Below are 27,584 nucleotides of genomic sequence, written 5' to 3' on the forward strand. Positions count from 1 at the left end.
GCATTTCTGGGTCGAAAGTCGAGGCCGGACTCGGTTTCTGCATGCTGAAATCAAAACAGGCAGTGGGGGGCAAAAGATGGGATGCACCGTGCCTGGAGGAGTCCGGGTTCAGTCTGCTTCAGACTATCCGGCCATCCATCACAAAGGTACAGCAGCAAAATGCCGCCTCAGCAAATATCATACTCGTAAGTCATCTTACCTTAAAAATAATAACATTTTAAATAAACTATCAATTTTAATTATAAAAAATGCATTTTTAATGATCATACACCATTAGAACGCATCGTAACTCCGCAATACTTCTATACGATAATTTATAAAACATCCTTATTTGTTTGTAAATACGTTAAAACACATAAGACAGCAGATAAGTTTATCTTCTTCAACAATATATTTCAAGCTTAACCAACTAGTTTTGTTGCTACTATATGAATTTATTAATAATTCTTCCTTTTCCTTTGATCACTTTTAACTGTAGTATTTTAACTAGACATCAGTCTAGTTGCAATGAGCAAGCTCACTCATAAGTACTAAAACTTATGCTGTAAAAAGACCCCGTGATGTCTAGCATTGTGTTCTAATTTTTCATATTTTGGTTAGTCATACAATATTATGAAGTTATTAGTTATGAAAGTTTGGCGATTTCTTCTTAATCCGCGATGTTCGATGTTGGTTGTTCTATGACACTAAGTCTAAAATTGACCTAGCCCCTTAAGAATAATTTATGTAAATATCGTGAGAGTTTATTGGCAAATTTATAGACTAGAAATAATTATGTCTTTAGCTTTGGGATCTAAACTATTAAAAAGTCAATATATTATTTTTGGTTACTTACTTATATAATTTTTTAAATATTTTGGTGTTGTTGGTTGTTATACGACACTAGGTATAAAATTTACTAACAAGAAAGAAGAATAAAATTGACTAAGCCCTTATAGAACAATTTTCAAAATTGGAACCTTTAGAATAATTTATAAAATGGACTAAGCGCATTAAGAATAATTTTTAAAATTGACTAAACCCCTTTAGAACATTTTATAAAATGGACTAAGTACCTTAAGAATAAATTTTAAAATTGACTAAGCCGCTTTAAAATAATTTAAAAAATGGACTAAGCATCGTAAGAATAATTTTTAAAATTGACTAAGCCCTTTAGAATAATTTATAAAATTGACTAAACCCCTTAAGAATAATTGATGAAAAGATCGTGCGAGTTTATTGACTTTAGAGATAGATTTAATGTTTGTATAGACTATAAACACTTTTCTTTGCTTTTGAGTCTTTTGCTTTGAGATTTAATTTTTTAACGTGAATTTTTTTATTATCAAGATTCTTGGTTATTTATATAATATTTATAATTAAAGGTAAGTAAATAATGTATTGTATGTCAAATTGGCACCCTGATGTATATTTTATGAAAATATCAAAATAGATGACCATTTCGAGCATTTATTGCACATTTATTGCAAACACACGGTTCTTACAAATCTGCAATAAACAAATGTTAAAAAGAAAATAATATTTACTTGAAAATGAGCTAAAAATAAAAGTTATTTATATTATGTAAAAAATTTATCAAAATTTTCATGTAATTGAACCACGAATCTGTGGACGTAAGGAAGACATTGATGGATCTTTTAGTTTGAAATGTGTTCACAATTGCAAAATTCCACTTTGGTAAATAATCTCTTTCAATTGTACGTTAAGAAATAAACTTGTCCAAATAATAATTCAACTATCGACATTGCACTTAATTGTTTCCGTTCTTCTGATGATTTCAGCGTGTTAGAATTTTTTTCTCAACTAACTTTTCCTCATGGTCAATGAACTGTTCCATCTGCCGTCTTTTTAAATATTAATGCTCACCATTAACATTCTTGCGTCAAAATCAAAAATAAAGTGGTTCTCCTTTTAGACTAATACAAAAATTAAACACAAAAATAAAATCTTTTAATGATGTTTTGACATAAGTAAGTTTAATTATATCTTCCGAAAGATTATTTCTGATGGAAAAGTGTACAGCAATTGGCTTAGATAAATAAACAACTTATCAACACGATCATCCAATAATAAACATATCTCTGAACATAAACAGCCTGATGCTTAAAATTACTATATCATTAATTTATAAACAATATAAACTAGCTTTTTAACTTCATATTTAACTTTATAAATTAGTTACAAACTTGGTATAAAGTTGGTAAAAGGGTTGATGACGAGGATTTCTTGTTGTTTTATCAGACTCAATCTTACTCGATACTGGCAAATTACGTATGACTAGTATGTCGGGTTCGAATGCAGGGCCGCTGGATTCGAACCCGGGACCTTTACCTTACAGTGATGAGCGCCGTGTCAACAAGTAAACCGTTGCGGCCACCGACGCTCCCTATGACTCGTTAGTAAATCTCAAATTTGCAGGACTGTAGATTTTTGCTACAGATGCTACCCATTTGCTGAAGACTTGCTCATTACAATTGGCCATAAATGTCCCTTATATGCTCAAATTATATCAAACGAAGCTTTATTAACGAAAGTGAAATGAGAACATCAAAATAAAATACAATTTAACCCAGAAAAATTCCAAACCCTTTACGTCACTAAAAGAAAAAAATTAGGATCTCTTACGGTAACCTATCCGGTACTCGCATAAAGAAGTGAATGAGATGACATACTTCGGAATCTGGATTGATAGAAAACTTACCTGGAATAGACAAGTAACCTACATTTGCGAAAAGGCCTTCCAGCTAATTAATTTACTTAGCAGATATAGATATATTGGGGATTGAGAAGTGAAGCCTTGGAAATCATTTATAGGAAGCGATTCTGCCCATCTATAAAAACACAATGTAAAAAATTTAAGAAAAGTACAGCATAACATGGCACTAAGGACAATAAAGGGCTTGATTTCTTTCAGTCTCATTAAGGTGATATACACCTTCAAGAAATAGCCGAGCATTAAAATATTGAAACAAACAGAACAACAAATAGGGCCAAGCCTGAAGTATATAAAATTATCCCGACAGGTCACATCATGCAATATTTTAGCAGATGTCATTAACATAACGAACACACCGAAAGCGATATCGGAAGAAAAATAAACGGCAAGTTTGGATGTTAATAGCAAAAAAAAAAAATGTGCGGGAAAACAGTCAAAGTTTGGACAGACAGTCGAGTTTCTTGGTATTCGATATAAGCCCACCGAAGCCACTTCCCGACAGCAAAAAAGAAATCAAGTTGGTTGGAAAGTACATATGGGCTGAGGATAGGTATAAAATGTATAAAAGCTCATTGTGGACACCTAGGGAATAATGAAGCTGATACATTAGTAAAGATCAGAGCAGCATCTGGGACACAAGATCTTCCTTCGAGTACCTGTTAGTTCATGCTAAGTTAAGAGAGGGGAAGCTTGAAAGTGTGAGGAAAGAATGCACTGCGACAAATAAAGGATGACAAAAGGCCTTTCGACAGAGGCTGCCCTTATGCAAACTGAATTCAAGCTAAATTACAAAGCCACTCAAATGGACATGGACAAAAACTGTGCCTTCATTTACATATTCCACCTTAAGCACAAAATCTACAAATGTTCTCATTTATTTGATTTAATTACATAGGGATATTCTGCTTGGATGCAATGGCAAAATATTCACAGGTTTGTACTTAAATCGGATAGAGGACTTCGTTTCCAGGAATAACTTGTGCTAGATAGATTTTGGGAAGGGTGAACTTCCTTTTGTCCTGTAGAACATCATAGCATGGCCAAGCCAAATAGAAAGTGTATTCACGAATACTCTGGATCAGGGAAGGGTCTTGAAGAAAAAAGCAAATTCAGTTGTTACTGCCAAGCTTTCGACATATTTTAAGGTCATCAGGGCAAAACAATCTTATGCAAACTCTACGGATTAACATATTTATTTAAGTTGTGAAGTTGGTCGGATTATTTGGTTTAATCGTTTGTGGATCTTAAGAGACAATTATATTAACTGTAGATGCCGTCTCTGATCGAGGACGCGATGATGAAAGAAGAAAAACCAGGTCATATAACTGGAAAATTAATCAATTTTACAGGAAATTAGTAAATAATTTTCTTCTTAATGACTATATTTTTAAAAGAGCCTAAAAATTATCACGTGAGACTGCTGAACAATATGATAAATTGAACTTTATAAAAAAATTAGTAGAGACAGCATAGTCAAGTTTGATTACTGAGTAAAGTGAGTACCTTGCCAGAAAAAAAATAATTACGCAGATATTTTTATGGTGTTTTTTTACAAAAGTTAATTATAGTATTATGTTAATAAATATATAATAAATTTATTATACGTGTGATCTGTTATTTCTGTATGAGTGTTCAGAATGTAATTTTCTGTCGTTACCATCTGGAATGTTCAGCGGGAAAAAATAAAAGTGTATGAATGTTTACTTGTTAATGCCAAATTGGCATATTAAATAAAAGCGGATCGCACATTATCGAGTAGAGAAAATATCTAAACGGGGTTTAAATGTTGGAATCCTTCGGTTGTTCCTGGAAGAAAATAAATTGCGTAGGTAAAACCAGCGGTGAGCCGGCTGATAATCATTCTTGGATGCGCCCATTCTAGCTGACGTCCTTGGCCAAAGACGTGTCTCGAAATGTATTGTGTGAAGATTAGTTGGTAATTTTTCTTATTTATACGGAAGATTTTCTAGAATAAAGACGTGTATTTTTAAAATAGTAAAAAAAAAATAAATTGCGTTACACTACAAGGAGCTAAATAAAAAAAGTTTCATACATATTGCATATAAATTTCGATCCGCACTATACATCGTACAATAACAACGTGTCTAAACTTTCTACTAAATTTCGTAATTTTATATTCAAAGAGATTCGACAATATATTCAAAAGAAAAATCAAAAAATGCATAATCATAATCGAACTGGCCTGATCTCCAGATGACCTCGTCGGCTGAGTTTTTTGGTGCCTATACTCGTTTATTTTGAAGTTTCGTCATGACTAAAAATACACATCTGTCTCGTACATCCTCGCTCACAAATTTGCCCTTTCGCACAACACAGCACAGGCACAACAAAACACAATACAATATAGTTACAAACATACCGACTGCTGCTTCAGTGTGAGGCGCGACAACGAGTTTTTGAAAATTAGAACGATGTAAGCCGGCGTCCCTCAAGGGAGCATTCTTGATCCCTTACTGTATATCATCTGTACTACTCACCTACCTACACACCCATACCATCACCACCTACTCGTACGATATACCAAATTTATCCTTCAACTCAAATTTCAACACCAACATACAAGAGCACCTTCATCGAAGTCCGGTGTAAAAAATGGTGGGCAAGTCTGATTTAAGAAAACTGTACTCACGTTGAAAGAAAAACAGTCTTTCCACTGTACATCAACATCAAAGAGATACCAACTTACTGTCAAGTCAAATTCTTGGGACTATAATTAGCAGACTGACAGACCTTATAAGACTTAAGAGGCAACAACTTAACAGAAGACTTGGATCACTTTTAGGGCCGAAATCTGTCTTGACCGTCAAAACTAAACTAACATTAAGACGTTACTGCCACCACTTCGATGAACGGAGTGGAACTTTTGGGGTTCTGGCAAATTATCCAAGATCCATCGCATCCAATCCTTCCAACCAAAAGTCCTGAGATAAATCGTCAAAGCTCCTTACTAGGTCACTAACCTCACTGTCTATAACGACTTCAACATTCCTTTTGTGAACGAACTGATCCGTTACTGATCTTAACCCTACTGTTCGAGCCTCGTCTACATTTCCATCCCGAGAACCCGACAATTTCTCCTTAATCGACGAAGCCTCAAAATAATTTGAGTGCCAATATTGTCTGATTTACTGAAAAGTACAGGCTTCAAATAAAACATAATAGCCACACACCCTCGCGACATATCGTATAATTGAAAAGTTCAACTAGGTAGACCGAGTTGATTTGCTTCACCCACCTTTTTGTAAATTTTTTAAAATTTTAATGAAACAATAGTTTTCACAACTTTTTCTTTTTAAATAAAAGGATGTATTTTTTTTATTGCATATTGCAAAAGGGCTCTTGTAACAACACAAACAAAAGTTTTTAAAACCATTTCGTTAAAATGCTATAGACAAATGTAGAAAATGTCACACCTTTATTGTTGTGTAATTCAAATGATAATGGATCCGAACTAATTTAATTGACTGTTCACTTCAAAACTTTCTAAATAAAAGGCTCGAACTGGGATCCCTAACAGAAAAGATAAAAAAGCGCAGAAATCATTTATGATGGAGACCTGTATTAATAATTTATTAAATATTGTGTGAAGGAAATAAATAAATTTCGGTATTTGTTGTTTATAGAAATCATTTACACAATGATCGATTGTTATTAGTTTAATTCAAAAGTACAGTTTTTACGGGATTTTTAAACTTAGGAAGTGTCCATCCAGGTCTAACGTTCAAAACCGGTTTGAAGCAGAGGTGGATACCTTCTTCGGCCTCTTCCGATCCTTTTTAACCATTTAACATAATGAAGATTTAAATATAAATCTTGTAAATTTAAACATAAAGTAATAATGTAAAAATAATTTAAAAACAAAATTCGTAAATTTCAACATCTGCTGACAGCACAAATGAATACCGAACCTCATGATTTCAAGTAGAAAAAAATCATCCCTAACTAGCAATTTCGATTCCGAACAAGTCATTCAACAAACTTGTTCTCCTATCTTCCTTGATGTCTCACAAGCTTTTGACGCCTGGCATTAAGGACTCATCAGTAAGCTAAAAGGGCTGCTACCCAAGCAGTATGTAAATGTTATCATTTTCTACCTGACAGACATTTTAGAGTGAAACAAGAAGACTAATATTCAGTATTAAAAACAATAAATGCAGAAGGGCCAAAAGGTAACATACTGTGTCCACTACTTTACTTACTGTACACCAGTGATTTGCCGAAAATATATGAAGTACAACTTGCAACGTTTACAGATGACACAGCGGTGATATCAGTAGAATCGACCATCAATTTTTCATCCAAAATCCTTCAGAAGGCTTGTAACAAGATAAATAAATGGACAAAAATGGAGAATCTGGGTGAATCATCATAAATGAATCCTTTTAAAAAGATAGTTCCTGCTCACAGTAAGTTGTTTTCAATGATCCGGATTTCGAGCTTATAGCTCATCATCAGGTTGAAGTTCTTCAACTACGTCTTTCGACATGAATTGTAAAAGTGTAGACTTTGTAGACTTTGTGAATTGTAAAAAACCACTTTTACAATTCATGTCGAGAGACGTGGTTGTAGAACTCCTTCAACCTGACGATGAGCTATAAGCTCGAAATCCGGATCGTACAAACAACCTACTATGAGTAGGAACTATTTTTTTTAAACGGATTGAACACGCAATCATTCTACCATTCATCATTTCTATCATCATAAATGTGTAAATATAAATTTTACACACAAAAAATTGGGTCTCTCACAGTCGATGGAGCCATACCACCATCGACACAGCTATATATCTGGGAAATGACCTTAGATGCACGTGAAGAAAATAGGGCAGGATACTAAAATATAGACAGTATACTGGCTGATAGGACGCGGCTCCAACCTTACTATGCAATAAAATATCACTTCTAGTCCTAAAATTTAGACATAAGGTATTAACTATGTACCAAACACAGCAATATCACTAAGAAGAGAAAAGAACAAAGCCGTATGAACTAGGGTAGTTAATAATTTGTTGAACCGTGAAGAGTAAATCTTATTGCACCACTAGGTTTATAAGGATATGTAAATATTTATTTATTTTATATATATATATAATTGTAAAATTAATGGTTGGTCTTGTAAGGTAAACAAAATTAAATTTTAAAAAATTCAGAAAATTACGATTTGTTTGCTCGAATTTAGTGGAGATGAAATCTGCTGCAATCGTCGTGCGGTTTTTTTCTCAAGGTGAGAAAAACAAGAAGAAGAAGGAGAAAAGGTATGAGCACATTATACTGAATCGTGATGCTCGCATTCTACTTAATCGAAATTGAGTTTTTTTACCTTGAACTTCAATTGCGTCCATAAAACACTACCGAAATACGAACCGATTTATTAACCCTAACCGTTCAAAAAACCGCTCATCTATTCTTGAATTGATTCGGTGGCCGGAACTGCGTCATAAATTGGCCTATTTGATCTTTCTAATTATTTCTTCGTGGCATGAAAAGTTCTGCGTTTATATTTGGCAGGAAACTTGACCTTGCTCAATAGCAGGACATGCTGGATAAACGAGCCCACGATACAACTTTCTAGAGTGGGTATTTTCCGGGTCAAAATACATTCTTTGGACTCTGGATCTTTGATAACATTTATACATTATATCACAAACAGTAGATATGAGTAAACAGAAGATCCATTAATTGAAACTTTTAGTTTTACTAATCTGTCGCGTACTAATATATCTACTTAATAATGTACGACGATTTTTCTGTTATGAAATTTTGTTTAGTTTGTTTAAAAAACTTAAAAATTCAGCTATAGTGTTGGTGATTTTGTTTTACCAAGTACAATTCCTTTAATCGAAAACGAACTCCGTTTTGGAAAAAAAGTATTCAGGGTGTATCAGCGTCTATAGTCCTTATTTTATGCCAACATATAACGTATGCCAGCTAGATGAGAAAGTTATGTTAAATCTGTTACCACCAGGCGATTCCTAGTCAAAATTAACTTTTGGTTTGTACAAGACCATTTTTTGTCAAGCTAATCTTTTCGAAATCAACGAGGGCCATCTTGTTACAAAAAGCATACTCCCCTCACATCTTCCGTCGGGCATAACTGAAAAATGGTCGATCCTAACAAAAAAGAATTCAGTAAAAGTGGTATAAAATAAGCTTTAGAATCGAATTGTACAATAAAAATATGGGATTCTCATTTAAAATAAAAAAGTTAGTGTCATTTCCCAGCTAGATGAGAAAGTTGTTAAATCTGTTACAACCTTAGTGTTAATGATTTTGTTTGGTCAAGTGCAATTCCTTTAATGGAAAACGAACTCCGTTTTGGAAAAAAGTATTCAGGGTGTTTCAACTTCTATAGGCCTTATTTTATGCCAACATAACGGATGCCAGCGAGTTGAGAAAGTTATGTTAAATCTGTTACCACCAGTTGATTCCTAGCCAAAGACCATTTTTTGCTAAAGTTGAATGAATGAAAAACTGCTATACTTACAATAAAAACCAAAATTAGAAGAAAATAGAGAAGAAAAACAACAGTAAATGGATCATGGATCGAAAAATCCATCTGCCAGTCTGTTAAAATAAATAGCAATGAAAATGATATATGCATTTAAAAAAGAGAAAAAATATATTACTTCAGTAAGAAAAACAAAAATTAAATTCTTCCGCCAGCTCGTATCTGTAGCTACAAGCCTGCCTCACAAACCCAATCAAAAGTCTAGATCTTGAACCCTCCAAAAAACCCAGAGGTTCATCCCTTTGATAGAGTGAAGCAACCTAGGTGAAGTTAACTTTATTGACTTATTTAACTTTATTATAACAAGCTGAACAGGCAAAGCAAACGCTCAAGGCATTCGTGGGTGAGTATTTAAAAAATTCAAAAGGGATTCTGTCAGGGCCAACCGCCTTTTTATCCTTTAACATACCGATAACAGAAAGCAGTTCATTGAAGGAAAATGGGTCGTCAAGAGAGGGGCTTAACGAACGTAGGTTCTGGTTATACGTGAATTGTTTTGTTCGTGTACATTGGATTCAGTAGATATTGAAAATGTTGAGCCCAAGAGGAAATAGAAATAGCACTGCTACAAATTTTTTTTTTCTTTTAAAGTAGTTAGCCAACCGCCAAAACTCCTTCGAATCCCAACAGAAGCCAAACGAGTGTCAGTCAACATGAGAAAATTTCTATTTATTCTAAGCAAAGGCTTTTGTAAGAAATATTTGAACTTACCTTGAGTTAGTCTTACAACTTCAGAATTAGTAACTTGCGTAGAGATTCAACAGGGGGGACTTTTTACGGGCATGCATATAGGCATAGTCAAACCAAACATTTCTTCGAACCTTACTAGCAGCACAAGCTACCCTCACATCCCAGACAGTTTGATTGCCTGAGTTAAAGAAATGTTGTTCGGAGAGGATTGAGGACGCAGTTTAAAGTCGGTTATCAGTGGATAGGCAGAAGAAGAGACGCAGCATAGATCTATAACATACCTTCACATTGAACCAATAAATGTAAAGTCAACGTCTGGGACACCAGCCGATCTCCCATTTAAAATTATGAGGTCAAAGTCATCGCAGAAATCTAAAAATAGTCTCCCCGCTGAGGTTATCACCTTATCCTTTGAACATAGAGATATTTTTAGACCAGGCAATTATTTCAGACTCCAAAACAAAATTGGACACTTTTGCAAAGTTATAATGCCGAGAGAGAGAGAGAGAGAGAGAGAGAGAGAGAGAGAGAGAGAGAGAGAAAGAGAGAGAGAGAAAGAGAGAGAGAGAGATAGATAGTGAGATAGTGAGAGAGAGAAAAAGCGAGAGCGAGTGAGAGAGAAAGAGAGAGAGAGAAAGAGAAAGAGAGAGAGAGAGAGAGAGAGAGAGAGAGAGAGAGAGAGAGCGCTAATGTACAACCTGCAAACAGACTGCGGAATGGAGATTCGTTTTTGCTGAGTTAAAGCACACATTGACCTAAAGGGAAATAGAGCTGCGGATCTGCTGGCTGTCAAGCAATCAAGCTTCTGACAGCAGCAGTCTGTCGGAGGCATACTGTGAGCTGCCTAAGTCACATTTCACATCCATGCTAGAATTAAGGAGCACTGAAGAGTGGGAATCCAGCTGAAACTGCAAATAGGAGCCAGTGAAAGAAATTCTTGCCCAACGTAGTCAGCCGAGAGTCAAGTCCTCTTCACAAACTGGATTCACAATCACCAAGGAATTGAGTAGACATGGGAAAAATAGGGCATATCTGAATAGATTTCACCACAAACTTGGGAACAAATAACATTCCATTGTTCTAACTTCGTGAAGGAGAGATCACTTCGTATCTGGGACCTGCAGAACACCTCCTGGCCATTTTCCGGCCTTACGATATTTGAGTACAATAAAGACATGTGTAAAGAGCTAATACATTTTCTAAGAAATATTGACTTCCAAACCATTAAAAAAATAATAATTAATATTGTATGAGATATGTAGCATGTATCAATAGAGTTCCGTGCGTGAGGGTTACTCTCTCTGGGGTAAAGAAACCACTCTCTCTCCCTCCCTTTCACACACTCTCTCCGACATTCTATGTATCTTTCCATCTATCGCGAGGGGTGTAGTAAATACTTTAAGAATTTTTTCATTGTACTCTTTTCAAACGAAGCCTTTCGTATTCTGAACAAATTTTCCAAAGGAGAGAACAACACGCTTAAATAAATCATTGAATTGGTTGCTGGGCATTATTCTATGTAAAAGGTTTGATATTTGCCTTCTTTCCGGGTTTGTTGAAATGGAATAATTGCCGTTTTCGATGTGTTTACCTCCAGGTCATTGATTTTTAAGTGCTACATAAGCAATTTCAATTTTAATTGATCATGCCATGAGTACGCAGCAATCATGATGATATGAACAAAAAATATTTTTAACAAGTCTTTTATGCTGTCATTGTACATTCTTCAGACAATCTACTGCGGAATAATATCATACTCATATAGAAAAGGAGAACGTAAAGTTTTTCTCCCTGCAAAACCCCCTTGGTCACAATTTCGCTTGCGAGTATAGCGTTTTTAGTATCCTAATAAAAGTTGGGCTGATTCCCAGATTGTCAAGTTTGCCGTGAATTATTCTTTTTATGTAAGGTCTTGGTTGAGATGAAAAAGTTAGTGTCACGAACGGGATTCGTACCCACGACCTTCGGCTGAATATGCCGCTGCTCTAACCACTTGAGATATCGATCTAATTGGTCAATTAGACCACTAAAAACAAATGGTTTGCTGTAAAGTTTAGAGTAGGAAACTGAATTCAACGCTTAGCGCAGTTCAACAAACATAATGTAAACTTAATAGAAAAGATAAATGGTGGAGTGAGTAAATGGTGGAGTGAGTGTGTTGTTCCATCTTTTTAAAAAGATAGTTCCTACTCACAGTAAGTTGTTTTCAATGATCCGGATTTCGAGCCTACAGCTCATCATCAGGTTCAAGGAGCTCTACAATCTGAAGATGATATGTAGGCTCGAAATCCGGATAGTTGATAACAACTTACTGTGAGTAGGAACTATCATCTTGAAAAGATTTAATCTAAACTTTACTCTCGGTAAGTCTAAGTTGTATATTCGTAGAGAATGAAGACTGTATCATTACAACCTTTTCCATACCGAAAACCCACTCTTCTTCAGATAAAACGTGTTTAAAACAACGGAACATAGTGAAGATTTTCACTAAATTATTTATCAAGGTTATGCCCCGGTGATTGTTATATTTTTCCATACGTTTAGTAGTTTTTAATCTGAATGTTTTGTTACATTTTTGAGTAGTGGGAGCTCGTGATTTTGTGTGATACCTTTCCCCGATGAAATCTTTTGTTGTCTCCTATCACTGTGAATTTTTTTAAATTTAATTACAACCACATCTAATTGTTTTCCAATCCCGATCAATTATTTTCTATAACCTTTTGGGGTTTATATCCATCAGGTCTTTCTCTATGAAACTATTATTGTCTCCAGTCAAATTACCTGGTTAATGACACATTTGGTCTTGTTTCAGGAGCTTGGGGAGAGAAGTGGAGCTGACCATAAACGGGAAGTCGTACAAAGGTATCACATTTCAGACGATAGCATTCTTTTATGTGCCATTTATTCAAAATGATTCGGTATGAATAATGACATTTGCACCGACGACTATCGAGTTGTTGTTTGGTAATTACCTATCAAGTTGGACTGCCTATCATCACCGATTTTTGTTGGTTCAGAGCTTCAGTATTTGGACGATTTCTGTCGAGGACTCCATGATGATAGGTAACTATCGGTGGCCATAACGGTTTTGGCATTGACACGGCGCTCATCACTGTAAGGTTAAGTTCCCGGGTTCAACCTCGTAGTTGAAATGCCCTCGTAAAAAAATAAAATAAATAAGTAACTATCAAACAATATGCGTACTACAGATCCCAGGAGAAATTCTCACCATTATCGGGTTGGTTAATTTTTTCCCTGACGATAAATGAGTCCTGTCTTTTTTCTTCACCGAAAAAAGATTACAGATACATAAAAGAAGAAAAAATGGAACTATAAGGCATGACTTCAAGGCTGTGAGAATCACGACATAAGAGCTCATCCGTTGCAGCATATCCTGCCTTCTGTATTTGACGGTTCATCGCCAATCGAGTTGTTTTTCTTCTAAAAATAATAGACGACAATGTTGTTTGATGGAGCTTTGTTTCAATCGTTTTCATTATGGCGAATTAAACTAGTGTTGACAACATAGGTCCAATTTACCAAAATTACGCTCCACTTAGTTTAAACTCCCCTTTCCTGCAATCTACCAAAAACAATTACAATTTCGATTAACTTAAAATTTTTATGAATTAAATCCTTTACATTACGAGTATGTACACTTTACTTTCCGGTTACTGGTTACTGGTAATTTTATTTTTGAAGGATATAAAAATCCAACGATTTTCAACTAAACTTTGCCACCCTTTTGGCATTTTTCGTGTTAATCTTACATTAGTCAATATGCAAACCAAAAATGTCTAAGATGTTTGCAACATTTTTTTTTGAGTGTATCCATTCGATGTAATAGTAATGTAAAAGTTTTAATTCAATTATGTTTAGAACAAAGCTAATATGTAATACGTAATATTGCTGACTGGTTTTCATTGATCCAGGTTATTTATGTTTCTAAATTCCTGATAATTTTCCTGTTTTTAATCGAAAAATTGGCCGTGGTATATAACTTTTTCCATTGGATAATGTTTTTTTTCTAATCTCACTGATAACTCCAGGCTGGGCGAGATGAGAACAGAAATTTATGCGATGGGCCGTTTGGTTGTCGGGAAGCAGTTCGTGGTAAAACTTTTCCAAATCCCATCAAATTCATTATATTCTTTGGGTGAACCCCCAATTTATTGTTATAAAATATAGACAATAGGATTATCATTCTAATAAATTTTCTTTCTTTTCTGAAAGGTTAGTGGTGAAAGTGGCATATCCCATTACAGGCACAACGATTTTTGTTGCATCAGTAACGAAATATAAGCAATCGTTTATTATTGGACAAAAGGTTTTCTGCTCGTTTATTTAGCTAAATTTTCTTTGTCAAAATACACTGACAAATTCTGCCCTTAATTTGTCTCATTTTTTTACCAATAAATATTTGTTTATGCCAAGGTTTAAATTTGGAATATCAATTACAGGTAAATACCCTTAATACTTTAACCGAAACAAGGATAAAGAATATTTCCATGTTAACTTTTTACGGAATTTAAAATGTTTATTCAGTCTCATTTGTAACCTGAAGCAATAAAGTGTTTAGTTTTCACCTTTGTTTTCTTAATTTCAATTTTTAAACTTAAAAATGCCACTTGGTTCTGAAGATGTTGGGCGTAGTGTGGCACTTATTGATGATGGACGTTCCATTCATTGCCTACGCCTGCTATTGCCACCGTAGTTCCCTACGAAATTCTGCGAGACGCCGTTAGACGTTTTCGAGACGTCTGGAACACCCCGAGCGATGAATCATTTTTCCATTTGGATTTCCACCGAACTATGGGCTTGATTGTTCGCCTTTTGAATGACACTATCTCATTGAATGACGTTTTCCACGATGGCCTCAGCTCGTCCATCAGGAAATCCCATGGCGCAAAGATTTTGGTTGCATCAGTAACGAAATATAAGCAATTGTTTAGTATTGGACAAAAGTTTTCTTGCTAGTTTATTTACTTAAAATTTCTTGTCGAAATATAATTTCACAATTTCTTCTTTGATAGATCTGAAAGCTTATCGATGACGAATATATATGGTATAATTGCAAATCCAATAGCAACCATTTTTACTTCATCAGTAACGAAATATAAGCAATTGTCTAGTACTGGACTAAAATTTCTTGCAAGCTTATTGATTTAAAATTTCTTTGTCAGTGTTTTTGTAACTTTGAAGGCTTATCGAAGACTATAAATAATTGCTTGTCCATTTTGCTGCATCAACAATGAAATGACGTTTTCTTACTAGTTTAATTAGTTAAAAGTTCTTTGTCGGAATATAATTTTATAATTCCGTCTTTTTATAAATTTGAAGGCCTAACAATGACAAATATAATTTATATAATAGCATATCTGGTTGCAACAATTTTCGATGCGTCACTAACGAAATACAATAAGCGGCTGTGGTAGTCTTAGACTAAAGTTTTCTCGCGAGCTTATTTAGTTGTTCTGGTAGATAATATTATTTCATTATATTTAATTTTTCCCCTCGAACGTTCCACGCCAATAACTTTGTCAAAATATAGTGCGTCAATTGCGTCGTTGATCAATTTATGACCTACCAATGACAGCCATAATTGGTATGATTGCAAGTGGAATTGCAACGAGTTTGGTTGCGTCATTGACAAAATAACCATTGAATCAAACGATTTTTTCTCAATTGCAAGCTCCTAATAAAATATTGAACTTTCTTCCATGATCGCTGTCGAATTGTCTTGTTTACATTTCCTTCACACAAGGACGAATATAATGGGCTAAGTAGCAAGTCCACCTGCCACAATTTTCGCTGCACCCCTTGCCGAATGGCTTCGTCATTATTAAAGAATTTCCGTTAAATCAATTACGACGATTTTCCTGAAACGTTTCATTTCTTTAATAAAACTCGAGCATTGGTCTGATTTGGCTGAATGGATTTTTATGTATTGTTCGATTCATACAGAAAGTAATCCCTCAATTACCTTGGAAAACAGTCGTTTCATTTTATCTGTATTTATGCTTATCTGTTGTTACTTGTTTTATTTCTTTTAACTACGACCAATTGTGAAAGTTCTTTTCCAACTGTCCTTTTTGGTAGAAGGTATTTTATAATTTAGTCTAATGTCCCAACAGCCTTGGATTAGGAAAGATTAGAAAGAGCCAAAAATGTTAAAACGTTTAGAAGATTTATATGTTAATTGGATGGGATGAAGTCAATCTCTGCAAGTTCTCCATAAAGCTAATTATGGTGGTTGCTTCTTTTCCTTCATGAAAATTGCGGCTTAGGTACTTAAATCTCCTGGATGTATTATATAAAATATGGAATACTAACTAAATAATGTCATATATTTGATGATTTGATTTAACTAATCTAATAATTAGGTATTTATTCAAAATTTCACTAAGCACCGAGCAAGAAAATAAAAAATAAACATAATTTGAAATGACTGCTGTATTAATGGTTGTTTTTATTGTCGAGAAACATGCGACCTGAACATTTGTCGACATCTTGGTCCACCCATTCTCGCTGTTTGTCGATTAAACAGTTAGATCTACTTATAATTTCAAGCCTTCCTAGTCAGGGCGAGGATGATTTCTTTTTAATTTCCATTTAACCTGGCTAATTCGTAACATGGCTGACGACTAACTTCCATTTTATTTCTCTCGCGTGTTATGCGGTTGGTAAAAGCAAAATTACATCCTCAGATTTCAAATAATAATCCCGTTTTTATTAATTGCGTGTTGACAACCGGAATTGTCGTTGGTATTTAAATTATACTTCGAACAATAAAATAATTTATGTTCTTTTTTTTTTCCACCGGGGATCTGTTGTGATCCTTTTATCATAATGGACGTTAGCAGGATAGAATCTATTATCCTGGCGTTTTGGAATGGACGAATGGATTTCGTTCAATTGTCATTTTAGTTAATTGACAAGTCGTGATTGTGAAACCATAAAAGCTATTCATGAATTTGTCAGCATTTCCCGGCTAATTTTCTTTTCGTTACGGACGCTATTTCAATCGATTCTTTTATAATTCGACCAAAAAAAGGAAGATTTCAGCTGAAAACTCTTCTTTAATGGGCTTAAAACAAGAAAATGCCATACAATTAATACTTTTTTATTTGATTATTGGACAGAGCAAAATGGATACTGAAAAAGTTCCAAGCGAAGTTCCGGAAATAGTACTCAACTGTACACAGTATTTTTTTATGTAAAGTATTGGTTGAAATGAAAAAAGTTAATGTCACGAGCGGGATTCGAACCCACGACTTTCGGCTAAATACTTGAAGTCACGATAGCTCGTGGTAGAGCAGCGGCGTATTGAGCCGAAGGTCGTGGGTTCGAATCCCGCTCGTGACACTAACTTTTTCATTCCAACCAATACCTTACATAAAAAGATTAATTAATAGAAAGAAGTTATTTGGTCAATCGGACCCCGAAATATAATGGAAGTGCACAGTATATCCAATTTAACGGTAATAGTAAAGTTAAAATAATCCGAAAACATAGCAGTCTTAATTTTTTCATGGATTTTTGACGGCATTTGAAAGAGTAGATAAACAGGTCCTATTTGATAAACTTGGGTCAATTGGCGCCTCTCCTAAAACAGTTAAATTCCTCAGAGGCCTGTATGCTGATACCTCTGCACGGGTTTGGTGTAAAAACGGTCTCTTAAGCAGATCGCAACAGAAACAGGCGTTAAACAAGGTTGCTTTTAAGCCCACAGCTGTTTGTCACATTTCTAAATGATCTTGAATATTACTTGAAAAGAAAAAACAACATCTTAAGGAAATGCATAAAACTATTAGCTTCAGACAAATATACCTTACAAATAAAATGATAAACCAATCAGAAAAATATTGCTACCTGCAGAATCTATCAGTTAACCTTGAAAAATAAAAAATTATGATTTTCACGAATGGCGGTAAGTTAAGGAAAAATGAGAAATCGTGGTACGGTGCAAACAAAAATTGAAGTAGTTAATCCTTAGAAATACATGGGTATGGTGCGTCAGCGACTAGGGATCACCCTTAGTCTTCTCTAAAGAAACATTTTGTAGGCAAAACAGCAAAATCAAAATTTCTAATAAACTCACTGAGAAATATAGTCTTAAGCAATAAAATCCCTATTGTACACAAAATGATTGTATTTAATACTATATGGAGGTTCACCTTGTGCCCACATATGAGAAAAGATAGTACCTCAAAAAAATCTTAAACCTACCATCACAAAACTCAACTATATGCTCTACTTAGAATCAGAACCTCCACCTATTTTTCTTTACACACTAAAACCACATCTCAGTTGTATAATTAGATGTGACAATTTGCCTCCAGACAGATTCTCACACTACATAACAGTATTATGAGAATGCGAGATTGAAAAGGCACATTGTAATTCTATCCAATCATTATTTAACTCAAAACAAACATACAGTGACATAATCAAAAAGACTCAAGCCAATTTAAAAAAAAAAAACTACCTGAAGAAAGCTTGTAATTTATCCTAAATTGCAATTATATAAATTGGTATCCTAAATTGAAATGCTTACCTATGCACAAACAAAAACCTTAAAATAAGCTAGTTTATGAAAATAAGATGTGAATTATTAAAGCTACATAACTACAAAATTGGTCACATCGTTAAGCTATGTTTCTTATGCAATAAAAACAAAGATAAAAACATTACACATTGCACATTTCATTGCAAATACTCAATTCTCACTGCATTTACAATGTTGATATTTGGAAAGTGCTTTCAAAGCTAAGAAGATTTGCTTGAATACCTACGAGGAGAACAAGTTTGGACCAACTAGCTGAGTTTTGTAGAATGGCATGGAAATATAAGACATGTTAATACAAGAAGTTAATTTTGATTAAACCTTCATTACACCTGTCAAGCTTAATATTTATTATAGAACAATTTAGTTTGACAATTTCAGTATCAAGTAAACTGGCATATACTTATTACTTTCTAGCTTTATAACCCGGCATTGCCGGGGGATAATAAAAAGAGTTATTTTTCTTTTTTGTACACACATTGTTGGTTATATGCCTATTTTATAGACTCTAAACCTGCCTGTCACTAATAAAAACAAAGTGTGAATGTTTCATCAAAATCAGTTTAATAGGTTTTTTGTTTTTTAACATGGATAAGAACATTCACTTTTATATATATTTATATAGATGTACCTACTATGTATACCTGCTGTGCAATACTATTGTTTAAATTGCATTTTTTTGCATGAATTATGTTATTAATTTGGTCTTATAATAAATTACTAATTAAAACTACAAATTATTGCATTCTTAAAACATTGATTGTTTATACTATTTATACATGTTCATGCATCTTCCCCTGAAGGTCTTGCAACATATTCATGCATGGGAAATGCCTGCTTATATAATATTATATATCCAAATCTAGCTAATAAATTAACAGCTATTACAATGTTTACAATCCAATGCATATAAAGGCAATTTATTATAATTTATTTGCTTAATATGAACCCTTTTTTAAACAAATTGCAGTTTCCAATGATGTACCTGCAGACACAACTCTGAATGCGTTCATCAGGGAATATGCCCACCTTAAAGGTACCAAGTTCATGTGCTTGGAAGGCGGCTGCGGAGCATGCATCGTGTCCGTCCATTCCGTCCACCCTACAACCCACCATCCTGTTTTCTATTCTGTCAATTCAGTAAGTGTAATGAAAAAATTAAATTGATAAACAATAATTTTGGCCTATGTTAGTGCCTCGTGCCTATATTTGCATGCCACGGTTGGGCAGTGACCACCGTCGAGGGCCTTGGGAGCAAATACACTGGATACCACAAGATCCAGAAGCGCCTCGCAGCTGCCAACGGTACCCAATGCGGCTACTGCACCCCAGGAATGGTCATGAATATGCACAGGTGGATTATGCACAAAATACTGTTATATATAATAAAATGTATAAATTCACTGAAAGGATGATCTAGCAGAAAAAACCTACAAAAGCATTTTATTACCAAGATTCTGAGTATATACTATCATCTAGCAAACATACCATAAACCTATCATATAACTTTAGGCTCTGTCCTTTCATCCCTCTTTTTACCTTTTTCTTTCAACAGTGTCTAAAAAAGTAAAATTTTACTTGGAAATCAACAAGTCTGCAAAGTGATGTACTTGAATGAATTTCAAAGTGGGAAGGTTTACTGGATGTCACATTTTTTGTAATTGCAAGATGATTAGGGGACAAAACACACAGATGATGATGATGATGATGAACACAAATACTAGGAAGTGGGGGCTTTATGGTCTACAAGCAATGCAGCTTTTTGATGTATTGTACTTTCCTAGTTCCTTAATTAAGTACAATCGAATCAATCCTTCTATTTAGAAGAATAATGTCATTGCTACAATTCCTTTAACTGTGTTTTCTATAATTAATTAATTAATAAATTGTCAATATGTATTTTTTTTAAAGTATGTATATTATATTAATAAAATATTTTTATTTCAGTTTGCTTGAAGTAAACCCTAAACTGACGATGAAAGATGTAGAAAATTCATTCGGTGGGAATATCTGTCGTTGTACAGGCTACAGGCCAATACTCGATGCTTTTAAATCCCTTGCATCTGATGCTCCCGGGGAATTGGTGCAAAAGTTGGCCGACATTGAGGTATTCCAAAAATCTAAGATTTGTCATTTCAACTGAAACTAATTGAAACAAACTTAAAACTCCAGGATATTGTTTGCCCCAAAACTGGACAGAACTGCTCAGGAGGGTCCTGCAATCAGAAGTGCTCAAGCGCCCAGTCGACAGCGATAATGCCTCCATCATCACTTCACTTTGAACTGGAAAATGGTTCCGCATGGTACAGGCCATTGAGTGTAAAAGAAATTATGGAAATATTTGACATGATCGAAGACAAAACATACAGACTTATAGCTGGCAACACTGGACAGGGTACATAATACATAAATATATACTCAATATATATTTTTTATAACTTTTTTGTAGGCGTGTATAGAATCAAAGAAGCCCCTGAAGTATATATTGATTTGAACGGCATTCCTGAACTTCATGGTTATGAGGTTAGAAATGATGGAATCACCCTTGGAGCGAACATCAGTCTTACAGAAGGGATGGATTTGTTTTACAAGCTTGCAAAAGAGCAACCTGAAAAATACTCATACTGCAAAACACTCGCTGATCACATTGATTTAATTGCAAACGTACCAGTCAGAAATGTGAGTCATACAAGTTTATAACACTATGTTATATTCTCATATTCATTTTGTTTTATAATTTTGTATATATATATATTTTTTTTAGATCGGAACTTTTGCAGGAAATATCTCATTGAAGCATCAAAATGAAGAATTTCCATCAGATCTGTTTCTTTTCTTGGAAATGGTCGGAGCAACGTTATTCATTGGTTAGCTCCGCTAGCCCAAAAGTTTCAGTTCATAAGTATTTATCTCATATTTACATTTTCTAGTTGATAGGTCTGGAGTTAACAGGACTATGTCCCTTTTGGAATATTTGGAGACGGATATGAATAAAAAGGCCATAGTTAAAATTAACTTGCCTGTCTTAGACCATAATGTTTACTTTACATTGTCCTATAAGGTCAGATCCTATAATAAAACTTTAAATTTATTGCTTTATAAAAAAAAATTCATTATCAGATTATGCCAAGAGCACAAAATGCTCATGCATTTGTAAACGCTGGATTTTTGATGAAAGTTGACAAAGCGAATGGCTACACAGTCATGGAAACACCAACAATATTGTTCGGAGGGATCAATCCACATTTTGTAAGTCCAACAAAAATGATTATAACATGAATATTTATTAACTATAGTTGTGTATTGTTTTAAGCTGCATGCAACAAAAACAGAACAATATCTCAAAGGTAAGAAACTCCTCGATGACCAGACTCTCAAAGGGGCTTTACAAACCTTGGAAAGCGAGTTGAAACCAGATCACGTCCTTCCCGATGCTAGTCCAGCGTTTAGAACAGGTTTAGCTCTCTCACTCTTCTACAAATTTATTCTAACTCTCGATCCTTCAAAAATAAGTGAGAGAAACAAAAGCGGCGGTCCGCTGCTTGAAAGGCCTTTATCTTCTGGAATTCAGGACTTTGAAACTGATCGAAACCTTTGGCCGTTGAACAAACCGATACCAAAAACCGAAGCCCTCATCCAATGCTCTGGCAAGTGATCAATCTTTAATGACTGTATTTAAAAATAAGTTGATTCAATTTTATAGGAGAGGCTGAATACACTAATGACATACCAAATGTCCATGGACAGGTATGGGGACAATTGGTACTCACAGATAGATCAAACGCTGTCGTATCAAAGATTGATCCTTCACAAGCTTTGGTATATTTACTTTAAAATGCCCTCAAATTCATTATTATAAAATTACATTTCTTCACAGAAAATGCCTGGTGTTATTGCGTTCTTTTCTGCTAAGGATATCCCTGGGAAGAACACTTTTGTTCAACCGGCTCCCAATGTTTTAGAAGATGAAAGGGTTTGTACAATAACAAAAAACTGTTTGAAGATATATTAACATATTGCCACTCGTAGATATTTGTCGATGGCAGAGCAGATTATGCTGGTCAGGCTGTCGGTGTTATTATAGCCAATACACACACAACTGCAATCAATGCGACGAAGAAAGTTAAAATTACTTACACTGATCAGAAACCGATAATTATGGACATGAGACAAATTATAAACCATAACATGAAAGACAGAATCAAAGAATATGCAAAGCTCACTCCGACAACACAAAAAAGTAAATTCATCAGTACGTTAATGTATAAAGTTATGTATCAATAATATTTTCCATAAATTAGGTGATATCAAGTATAAAATTAAGGGACATTGGGACTTGAAGACACAATATCACTACACCATGGAAACGCAAACTTGTGTTGTGGTGCCCACCGAAGATCATCTTGAGGTGTATCCATCTTCCCAATGGCCTGCCGCAGCTCAAGAAGCCATTAGTATTGCATTGAACATCCCCGAACACATGTAACATCTATTTGTATAGTTTATTTATTTATTTATTAAACATTGATCATTGCAGAATTGACATGCGTGTTAGAAGACTTGGAGGAGGATACGGTGCAAAACTTACAAGAAACAACCATGTCAGTGTTGTTTGCGCTTTGGCAGCTCATCTTCTTCATAGACCTGTACGAATGGTGCTTAACTTAGAGACAAATGTTGAATGGGCTGGAAAGCGTTTCCCTGTATTCAGTGACTATGAGGTTAATCAGGGCTTTGGTAAATTATATATTAAATTCACCTTTATTTAACTTGTTATTTAGGTCGGAGTTAACAGTGAAGGAGAGATTCAGTATTTGAATTCAAGCATCTATCAAGATGATGGACATGGACCAAATGATTCATCAATCGGAGCAACAATTCACCACATTAAGAATGTTTATGATGCAAGCGTTTGGAAAATAACTGGATATGGTGTTAAAACAGACAGTGCTAGCAACACCTGGTGTAGAGCTCCAGGTATATATTTCAGCTATTGCTTTATTGCAGGGCTTCACAAACTGTGGTCCACAGACCCTTCTTAAGTCCACGGCGAATTTCAAGAAAATTAAAAATAAGTAGAATGAATAAATAAAATTAAAAATTTATTAGCAATCAGTAGTGAAAATAAAAGTATTTTATTTTACAACAGCAGTCACTGTGTTCTACAAGGACATTCTTTCGCTATGAAATAAATGCCAGCTTCTTTTAAGAAAGTTTTGGATGAGTCTATTCAAATTATTAATTATGTCAAGTCACGGCCATTGAAGTCAAGACTTTTCACAATTCAGTGTGATAATATGAGAAGCCATATTTATAATATATTGCCATTAAAATGAATGCAATGAGTCTTTCATTGCAAGGGAAGAGTATCCCAACTTTCAATTCTAATGTCAAAGTTCACCCCTCCAAAAGTAAAATCCAGTTTTGGATGGAAGAAGTGGAGTGTTTTCCTGTGTTAAATGATTTTTTAAAAGCAAAGAAACTGGAGCTTACGAACGGCACTTTGATTGATGAAATATAGGAACACCTTTGAAGTTGGGAGATGTCCTACGAGTTCTACTTCCCGACAGCTCGAGATACGTTGCTGCAAGTCTATGAATGGGCCGTCAAACCGTTTTCTTGTAATTTTGACAAAGCCAAAACGATCTATCGTCAGGTGAATACAAATGTTAGATAGACATTTCTTCAGAATCCACCTTGAAATTTATTTTCAAGTCCAATATGTACCCCATTTTTTACTCCCTGACTCCGTCTGAAAATCAAAAAATTTCAACTGCTTGTTTAAAAAGAAAAATGCATTCTTTTTCCATTTGCCAAAACATAGCTATACGAATCCGGATTTTCTATCCATTCAGCCACCAAAACTGAATACCGAAGGTGTATCAAAGCTGAACCCGACATCAGTCTCCAGTTATCAAAAATTAATCCCAACATATCCAAATTGTGTAGGCTAAAACAACCTTACCGCATTAATTCATTAATGTTTGAATACTTTTGAATTTGGCTCAAATTTTGTATACCTATTGGTTCTGTTCTGTCCAATTTGATTTTTGTTTTCCAGATTTTGTAAATAATGTCAATCTAATGTTTGCTTTCATAGTAATATCCCTTTCCATCACCTAATTAGGATTGGACTGGAAAAGTTATAAAACTTTAGTTTATTACACATAGCAAAGCATCTAATTTTAAATATTTGTAAGGGGTTCGCCCTGGATTTTGTTCTGTGAAAGAGATCTGGATAAAAAGTTTGGGAGGCCTTGCTTTATTGATATTAAAACTGTTCACAAAAATTGTCTTTTAAAGGTTCAACAGAGGCGATTTCTCTTATTGAAACAATAATGGAACACATTGCAAATGTTGTTGAAAAAGATCCAGTTTCAGTCAGACTGGCAAATATGGACAAAGAAGACAATCCGATCCCTCAGTTAATCGAGGATATTAAAAAGGCATCACATTATGATGAAAGAGTGAAAGAAGTTGAACAGTTCAACAAAGTTTGTACCTAAATTTGATTTTTTTTTTTTTTTAAACTGTTTATAATCATTTCATTGTTTTAGGACAATCGTTGGAAGAAGCGAGGCATATCACTTGTTCCGATGAACTATCCTTTTGATTACTGGGGTGCCTTCTATGGCATGGTGTCCATTTTTGGCATGGACGGTACAGTTTCAATTTCCCACGGAGCCATTGAAATGGGTCAGGGAGTAAACACCAAGGTAATCAGCTCAAAACTAAAATATATACAAAGCATTTACTACTGAATTTTTTACAGGCTGCACAAGTTGCTGCACACATCTTGGGTATAGAACTCGAATTGGTCAACGTTAAACCTACAACAACTCTTATTTCGCCAAACAATTCATCTACGGGAGGAAGTATTGGCAGTGAAGCCGTTTGCTATGTAAATGTTCTACAATTTAAACCGACTTTACCCCACCCCCAAAAAAATTAATTATACAATTTTAGGCTGTCAAAGTCTGCTGTGAAATCTTGAATGAACGTTTAGAACCGATCAAAGAAAAATTAGGGCCACAGGCTACATGGAAAGAGATTGTGAACCAGGCATACTTGGACAGTATTAATCTCAACCACACTTACATGTAATTATTATTTTTTATGTAATTGAAAATTTATAAAATCTAAAATTTTATAAATAAAAAATAAATTTTTGAAATTTATCATTTACATCATACTTAATTCAGTGTAGAAATTAAAGTAGCTTTGTCATTACAATCCAAGCATACATTTATTATTTTATTTATTAATTATTTTTTTAAATGACCTTATGAACTAGCATATTATCCAAAATGTTATGTTTACATCTACATGAATTGTATGTTAAAGTGGTTAATGAGATTATTGATACAAAACTTAATATAATTTGTAATATTTAAAAATGAAATATTTGTGACAGGTTTACTGCTCGAGATGATGTAAAGTCCTATGCAATTTATGGAACGGTCGTTACTGAAGTAGAAATCGACATTCTTACCGGGCAATACCATGTAATTATTATGTAATTTGTTATAAATTAAGTAAGATAATATTGTTTTCTATTTTATTACAGACAAGGCGAGTGGACTTGATGGAAGATGCAGGTCAGAGTTTAAGCCCGGAGGTGGACATCGGACAGGTGGAAGGTGCGTTTGTAATGGGCCTCGGGTACTTTACATGCGAAGAGGCAGTCTACGAATCGAAGACGGGTGCAATCCTCACTAACCGTACCTGGGTAAATTTTCGATTGGATTTAACGAGAAGAATTATATAACTTCATTAAAATGTATCGTTCTAGAATTATAAACCTCCTGGGGCAAAGGACATCCCGATTGATTTTAGAGTCAGCCTTCGCAAAAATGCTCCCAATCCTTTTGGAGTTTTAAGATCAAAAGGTTAGCTTTTAATGTCCAAAATTTAACAATAATTTTTTTTATACAATATTAAATTTTATTTACAGCAACTGGAGAGCCGCCTTTCTGCCTCAGTTGTTCTGTCCTGTTTTCTATACGCAATGCTGTTGAATCGGCGAGAAAAGACGCTGGGCAAACAGATGAAAAATGGTTTGATATTGGTAATTAAACAAGTTTTATTTATTATTGTCTCTATGTTTTGGTATCGATTGAATGAACATTTTATTTTCAGAACCACCATTCACTGGAGAGAAGATCTGGCTCGGCGGTTTGACCAAAAAAGACATGTTCAAACTTTAAACAATTTTTTGCCCATCTTATAATTTTTTTGGTGCACCTTTAAAAAAAATAATTATAATAATATATATACACAAGATTCACTTATGGACATAAATTCTAGTTATTTAAAAAAATGTGATAAATTTTTCTAAAATGTTTAACAATTTTGGGAATTCAATGTTTGATTTAATAACAATTACATTGAATTTGAATAATGGTGGGTTTTCCAAACTGATAGGTTAGAAGTATAAATTATTATAAAGTTAATATATTGTTACTCTAGAAAGTAGAATATTTGTTAAATTGTGAACATAATTAAGCACAGATATTATTTTTCTAAATATAATTAAATTTTACACGAGCATACTGCGTTATTTCATACCCTTACATACTACTTTTTTCCCTTGTGCTACCACATTAGTGACAGGATATAAATATATAACAACTAACGTATATACTTTAAGCAATTCTAAAAATTACTTCAAAAATTTTTAAACCAGCGAGAGGAAGAAATCGACCTTCGATATTTTTTTTTTTTTTTTTGCTTTTATATAGTTAATTTTTTTGTATTGTATATATGACATTGGGTCCGTCAGTTGTCGCTAGGGGCGTTTGCGATAATGCAATTTCATGTTTGAAACTTTGAAGTTGAACTTAGTTTTGATGGCTACTTGGTTGTCTGACATGATAGCTACATGCTTGTTTTTGTACACCTTGTTCAAGTTGAAAAGACCATCTCTCAATTGTATGGTCTTCAGCCTGGAATATATTGAATATATTTATTATACGGAATAGATTTTCCCATGAATTCTGAGTATTTGGTTCCAGGACTCCTACTTCCCTAACTTCCTGCATTCTACACTAAGAGACAAAAAAGTTGCTACCGTTAATATTTTTA

The 27,584-nt window shown here is 34.2% G+C and overlaps 1 protein-coding gene across 1 annotated transcript; it reads left to right on the forward strand.

Annotated features, from left to right (window-relative positions):
• LOC106669696 (xanthine dehydrogenase-like) lies at positions 1-26,776 on the forward strand. The gene is made up of 26 exons (XM_014399336.2): positions 1-185; positions 12,747-12,796; positions 19,471-19,640; positions 19,694-19,854; positions 20,448-20,607; positions 20,673-20,895; positions 20,950-21,179; positions 21,265-21,367; positions 21,431-21,561; positions 21,621-21,749; positions 21,814-22,147; positions 22,204-22,319; positions 22,378-22,473; positions 22,530-22,740; positions 22,802-22,982; positions 23,038-23,221; positions 23,282-23,477; positions 24,804-24,994; positions 25,058-25,216; positions 25,273-25,401; positions 25,467-25,600; positions 25,915-26,005; positions 26,068-26,229; positions 26,293-26,389; positions 26,455-26,568; positions 26,640-26,776. The coding sequence occupies exons 1-26, from the start codon at positions 82-84 to the stop codon at positions 26,705-26,707; spliced, it is 3,924 nt and encodes a 1,307-aa protein (XP_014254822.1). The 5' UTR covers positions 1-81; the 3' UTR covers positions 26,708-26,776.
• Positions 26,777-27,584: the final 808 nt, after the last annotated feature.

This window comes from Cimex lectularius, unplaced genomic scaffold (assembly GCF_000648675.2).
Source record: "Cimex lectularius strain Harlan isolate CLEC.00 unplaced genomic scaffold, Clec_2.1 scaffold8, whole genome shotgun sequence".
Lineage (NCBI taxonomy): Eukaryota > Metazoa > Arthropoda > Insecta > Hemiptera > Cimicidae > Cimex > Cimex lectularius.

What these genes read in the sequence shown, in the direction of transcription:
- LOC106669696 (XM_014399336.2), top strand. Translation starts at nt 82, where the DNA reads ATGCACCGTGCCTGGAGGAGTCCGGGTTCAGTCTGCTTCAGACTATCC. An exon ending in ACTTTACATTGTCCTATAAG is followed by an intron (nt 21,562 to 21,620) that starts GTCAGATCCTAT and finishes ATTCATTATCAG; the next exon opens with ATTATGCCAAGAGCACAAAA. An exon ending in TGAAAAATGGTTTGATATTG is followed by an intron (nt 26,569 to 26,639) that starts GTAATTAAACAA and finishes TTTTATTTTCAG; the next exon opens with AACCACCATTCACTGGAGAG.